We start from the raw sequence: 6,567 nt of genomic DNA, 5'->3' as shown, positions 1-6,567 counted from the left end.
GCATAAGCCTCTAGAATGGGAATAAACTTGATGCTACTTTGTTCTAATATTTCTTGACATATTGGGTGGACAAGTGATGAGACATGATGATGGAGATGAGAAGGTCATTTGCAGCACCATATAATTGATTACACTATTCGACTAATGGCAGGAGGGTTTGTTTGAAATTATTAGGTTGCAATGTTGTGGGACACAATGTTTTCCATATCTTTCCTAGGCCTAGGTGGTGTCAAAGATAACGGCCAAATGGAGAGGGGACTCAATGGAAATCCAAATTAAAATGATTGTATGGCATGCATGATGCAGTATGTGATAAATCTCATATGTAGATCCAAAAATAGCCTTGTTCATCTCCTTCTCTAGTTGAGAGTATGGCACAAAAGAGTCATCTAAGCCATCCAACTCATCTATGAGGGATAACTTGTGCAAAGACATATCAAACCAGTAACAAGACATCCAACATTGAAGAACAATTAATAAGATGTCTACATTCAGATAACCTACTTGTAGAGATAAGATGAAAAGACAGAATAACTTTATTATGTTCTTACCCAATACAAGCTTTTGAAAACATTTTTAACACAAACGAGGTGAACTCACAATGACAATAAGTACATCATGTCTATGTTGCAAGGGTTGCATAGAATGAGCAAAGAACACAATAGCATGGGATTGGAATGCCATGGATTTTGAAAAAGGCACAATGCTAACTTTGCACACAATAGCATGGGATGGGAATGCCATAGACTTCGAAAAAGTCTCAATGCTAAGTTTGCACACAATAGCACATGATTGGCATGCCATAGACTTCGAGAAAGGCTCAATACTAACTTTGCACACATTTAAATTTAAAAAATATTGAAAATAAATTTTGTTTAAAAATGCATTTCATTTCTGGCAATACAACAAATGCATCATTATGATCATTTCAACCATAGGTACTCCTTATCTCCCTTCTCCATGCACACCTACATGGCATCGTGCTAGCAGTTTTTTGTTGAGCTACCTTTTAAAATTTGACATTGTCATGACCAATATTTTGCTCGATTTGGAGGTTGTGTTTTCATTTATTGGTTGATGTCATCAAGATGACTCCAGCATTACTAGGATTTTTCAATCTTCTTCTTCATTAAAGGTTTTTTTTTTCTTTTGCTACAATACATGGATGAGGAATCTACGTAGTACTCAAATCAAATAGCTTCACTAATGTGTGTAAAATCTTGGAAATTTTAAAATTAATAATCTTAGGTGGTGATTATATAAAAATGTAATAAATCTTTCTCATTTTGCATAAAATCAGTCAACATGAAGACTACTTTACCATAACTAAGCCTGCAATCACTCAATTACCCACTTGAAGCCTACTCACTCACTAGAATGTAGCCCAAATGTAGCCTACACATCTTCCTACATTGTAGTAGCAAAAAACTCACTACATTGCAATCAAAGGCATCTTTGTAGGGTATAATATCTAAAACAAAGAGAATATGAAAATCATGAATATCAGTCCTAGTCGTAGCCATACAATGTTGGTAGCATAAAATTGTTGAAGATGCAATTAAATGTTGTAAAATGCTTCCATTTTTTCATTTTGTTACAATAACCATTGGGTATTTGTGTGATATTCACCCTTGTCCTCAAATTCATGAAAAAGAGCAAAGAAAAGTAGTAGATGTAGAACACAATTTTCCCTCTCTTGATCAATTAAACGTCATGATGCAAGTAGAACTCAAGCAGTCCACTATACACATATCTTGCCACTTTTTGAATGGGACATAATTAGGTACAATATTCAATGAAGAGCCCAAGCATTTGAGATACCCTCAATGTTAGGCATAAGGAGGCAACAATTTGAAGTAAAAATTCCATATAAAAGTGGGACAAATAAATGTTGCTATAGTTTGAGCCTAAGTTCCAAATTGTTAATGGCTCATCAACAATTTGCCATAAATGGGCCTTTAAAGATACGATAGGGAAATGCCTGGAGCACATTGAACTCACAAACACAAAATATCAAATCCAAAGCCACATGACAAGAAGGAATGAGAGAAAAGCATAAGATGAAGAAGATTGAAAATTGAATGTTACCATAGATATTCTATAGCTCAATAAAGAGTAGTAGCATGCAATTGAAGGCTTATTAAACTGGATCCAACATGCATGCCTACCTAAGAGATCATGGATATAGATATACTGCTCAACACATTGGTTTTGGGGAGAGAGAGAGAGAGAGAGAGAGAGAGAGAGAGAGAGAGAGAGAGAGAACTTGTCTTGGATTGGAGTCGATAGAACCACAAAGTGCACATGAATGAACTTGCATTGAATGGACCTCCACTCTCTAATCAATAGCTTCTAGCCACCTAATGGCCTACAATCACATGTGCAAAGAGTTCTGTGGTCAATGGAATAGGAAACAATCCATGTCGAAGGAGGGAGAGAGAGAAAATTGAAGGGCCAATTGCAATGAAATCCTTAGCGATAGAGAGCATGCACTTTGCAAGGGTCATATTGCATAGTTGATTTAATGTTACACTTTAGCCCAAACCAAAGATGAGCAAGGAGGAATGTAGCATAGTAAACATGCCAAAAAAGATATATTGAAATCAATCCATTTAAGGGAAGATGAGAGGTGGCCTTCTAAGCTTTGCTAGATATAGGCAGGGGTTTTTATGGGAAATCCCTTTCGGGAGTTTCTCATTGGGAAGGGGGTTCCCCCCACGTGACCTTGGGGGTTTCCGGTTTTCTTGAAAACCACCCAGAAACCGGGCTTTGGAAAACTCCCCATGAGAACTGGTCCAGAATAAGGTGAACCCGGTGATAGCTTCTTGACCCGGTTATGATCCGGAAACATTTTCAACGGGAGAAATCAAGACCGAGTATTAGACTTGCGAGGTGGGTTGCGCCACTCTCACAGAGTGACGATATTTTCAGCGCGTAAGTCGTGCGCATATAATACCTCCTTTGGTGACTTGGAAGGGAATGCACGGTACCATCGGCCGTCTCTCGTTTATCATTCTTTATGGTTTCAATACACTAGTCTGGACACACATTTTCTCTCTTAATATACCGATATGCAGCTATGGAGACACACATTCTCTCTCTTTCAATATACATCTAGGCTATACACACACACACTCTCTGTCGTGCTCTCTCGTCCGCATTACTCTCATATCAACATGAAATATGCCTTTGGAAGATGATCCTGCACGAGGACACACTGATGGTCATCAATCAATTGGCAATAGAATATGAGTAATTAAGCCAATCTAGAATATTAACCGTCCTCCGAATTCCCCAGCTTCTCCCTGTGTCTCGTAGCATTATACATGAAGAATGTCTTGTGCAGATACTGATGATCCATCGGGATGCACACTCTGAATTGTGCCTTCGGCATATATTGGGCGACGATAGTATATCATAATACCCACGCCAATAGCATATGATAATATCTGCGCCAATAGCATATGATGAGCAAGCTATTAATCTCGACTAATGGCCACTCCTGCAACATGTGCGGTGATGTGGGCTTCGAAGAGGAGCTCTTTCGCTGCTCCATCTGTCTTACACGAGTCCAACACAGGTATATTGTGCTCTCGCTAAATTAACCTTTATAAGCAGAACAATTATAAGCTTCTAACTAGGATACCTATATTACCAATTAACGGAGTAGTTGTTATTGATGGCGTCGAGATGATATGGGTGTTTTGTCACAGATACTGTAGTAGCACGTATCTCAAACTGGCCAGAGATGCCGAATGGATTTGCGAGTGGTGCTTATGGGATGCGGGTGATTCATCTCCTAATATCAATCTGGCCAATGATTTTTACAAGCGGTACAAATCAAAGTCAGCCTTGGTCCAATCCGAATTAAAGAAATCGTCATCCTCATCGTTATCATTATCAGACCAGATCGTTACTGAAAGGAAGGCCCAAGCTGATGCAGCAGCAACGGATCGTGTTCACGGCCATGATAAAGGTCTCGGCTTATTGTGCGACGGTAATCCGATGGATGTGAGAAAGAAACAGGCGCGCAGTGTCAATCAGGACCACCACTCTCGTTCGCATGATCACACCAATGCAAATGTGATTGATCAGACGAGTACGCAATCCAGCAGAAACAGATATTCATTGTTACGATCGCCCCGCCGCTATAGAAGTCTGCAGGATCTGCTGCTGTGTGGTTCATGATTGTGATCGGAGAGTCACTATTCTAGTATACTTGAGAGGTACTATTGTTTGAGTCTGACGAACTGCCTATCGACACTACAGGACTTGTATGTACGTAAACTGAGAGAATGAAACTGTGAATTGTTCCCGTCATCGCCTCCTCCCATGCTGTCACTTGTTTGTGCCTTTGTAAATTTTGAGGGCCGGCGGCTCCTATGACAGCCCGACATGGCTGATTAATGTATATATTTATTATGGCAGGAAACTTCAAAGCATCAAAAATATGGCTTCTTTGCTGAACATTATTCAAAAGCTATATGTAACACCTCAACAACACCTCAAAATCTTATTTATATATCAGTCTGTTGATGGAACATGATAGTTGGCACTGCTATAGATAAGATACATGAATTGGAATGCATAATTCCCTCTAAGTACTCTCTATAAGCCTTCAAAAATACTTCAGCTCTATAAGTACAGTTTTATTACAACAATAAAATATGGTATACATGCTTTCCCAAAGCTGAGAGAAACTCTCTCTTTGTTGTCTATACTATGTTTACTAAAGATAGAGATTAAGAATTAAGTGGTAGAACTCAAGAGAAGCTTTGTTTAAACATCCAATGTCCATTTCTAGCTTACAACTCTGTTCTTGACTATTATCGATAGCTGAAACAATCCACATAAAGGGCATAAACCCATAAAAACTCCTCTTTCATGATCAATAAAGTTTTCCTTGATGTTCACGACCAAAAATCAAGTGAGAGATCACCTCAAAGACCTTGTAAGAGATCAAGATCTTTAAGGACAACTTGTTATCTTCTTTGGGCCTATGTTTCGCTATTCAAAATAGTCACAATACTCTCCTCTCTCTTCTCCAATGCATGAGCTAGTAGCCTATTTAGTTTCTTTGGCTCTTGCCCCCACTTTTCCCTTGAGTCCTCTCCTAGTTAGCATGCCATCACCTTCACCTTTGTGGCCACATTGGATAGTAACTAGCCAATTGGTCATATTGGCATCCCAAATCTCTGTTGAATGGTCTTCTTGATCTCATGCTTCATTCTCCACCACATAGCCCACAAAACACTTAATTGACTACTTATCAATACTCAAAGCCACATGTTGATTAACTCCCAATACTCCAGTTGACTATCTCATATTATCAAGACAATGAGCAAGTTACATAAGTCCACTAACAGAGAAATATGCCACTTATCATTTTGCAGAAAAAGCACAAACTCGTCCACACAAAACATATCTCTCTTTCACACTCTATGTCAAAAATCCAATGACATCCAACCCCTCTAAACTTGCATGTCTTTGGAGGTGCCTCATATGTAACCCACGGAGATATAAAAACCCAAACAGCTTTCATCTTCATGTTGCAAGTTTAGCTACTCCCACCTGAATCGTAAGGCATAAAGTGTTAGCTATATATAGTCTGTCTATATATATATAGCGCCCCAGGTCCCCTCTATATATTCCTATCATGTGTGCTCAGTTGACACACTTCAAGGGTTCCACTTCCGGTGTCTCATATCTCTCTTCTTTCCTCTCTTCCTTTCGTCTCTTGTCTTCCTCGCAGTAACCAACATGGTATCAGAGCACACAAATATGCCTGAGCTGGAAGAGAAAGAATGGGTGCTCTCCATCAAGGGTATGCTCGACATCTGCTTGTGCGGGCCGTGGGACTCCTTCCCCTCCATCTTCATGGCCTCCAACCATGCTTGTGCGGGCCGTGGGACTCCTTCCCCTCCATCTTCATGGCCTCCAACCATGCTCAGGCACATGAAGTGGCAGAGAAGGCACAGGCTCTGCAGCCTCCTGAAGGCACAGGCTCGGCTATGGTAAGAGAGGCTCAGATCACAACATGGGGGTAGCCATGGCCTCTCTCTTTTCTGTTGGCTGGGCCTTCCCTCGAAGGCACAGGCTCGGCTATGATAAGAGAGGCTCAGATCACAACATGGGGGTAGCCATGGCCTCTCTCTTTTGCGTTGGCTGGGCCTTTCCCCGAAGGCATAGGCTCGGCTATGGTAAGAGAGGCTCAGATCACAACATGGGGGTAGCAATGCCCTATCTCTTTTCTAGTGGTTGGGCCTTCCCCCGAAGGCACAGGCTCGGCTATGGTAAGAGAGGCTCAGATCACAACATGGGGGTACCCATGGCCTCTCTCTTTTCTGTTGGCTGGGCCTTCCCAAACAGGTGCCTTCCCGTAGGGCTTTTATGGGTGACATCAACCTGCCCGCCCCTGCCTCTGCCCTGAGCTCCTCTCCCTTCTGCATCAGCAGCGGCTCCATGGAGGCAGCCCACAGCTCCGTCGCGAAGAGACCTCCAGATTAAGCATCCTCCTCAATTCCCAGGTTGCAGTTTGCAGAATCCCACTGTACTTCAACACTAGAG

General features: G+C 41.3%; 1 protein-coding gene across 1 annotated transcript; it reads left to right on the top strand.

The window, feature by feature from the left end:
• Positions 1-3,003: 3,003 nt before the first annotated feature.
• On the top strand, positions 3,004-4,522 carry LOC148030380 (uncharacterized). Its single transcript, XM_087687245.1, has 2 exons — positions 3,004-3,580; positions 3,714-4,522. The coding sequence occupies exons 1-2, from the start codon at positions 3,465-3,467 to the stop codon at positions 4,186-4,188; spliced, it is 591 nt and encodes a 196-aa protein (XP_087543371.1). The 5' UTR covers positions 3,004-3,464; the 3' UTR covers positions 4,189-4,522.
• The last annotated feature ends 2,045 nt before the right edge of the window (positions 4,523-6,567 follow it).

Source organism: Lygodium microphyllum, chromosome 10 (genome assembly GCF_053477565.2).
Source record: "Lygodium microphyllum isolate KBCC chromosome 10, Lygodium_microphyllum_v1.1.10, whole genome shotgun sequence".
Classification (NCBI taxonomy): Eukaryota; Viridiplantae; Streptophyta; class Polypodiopsida; order Schizaeales; family Lygodiaceae; genus Lygodium; species Lygodium microphyllum.
This window is presented reverse-complemented; position numbering and strand designations above follow the sequence as displayed.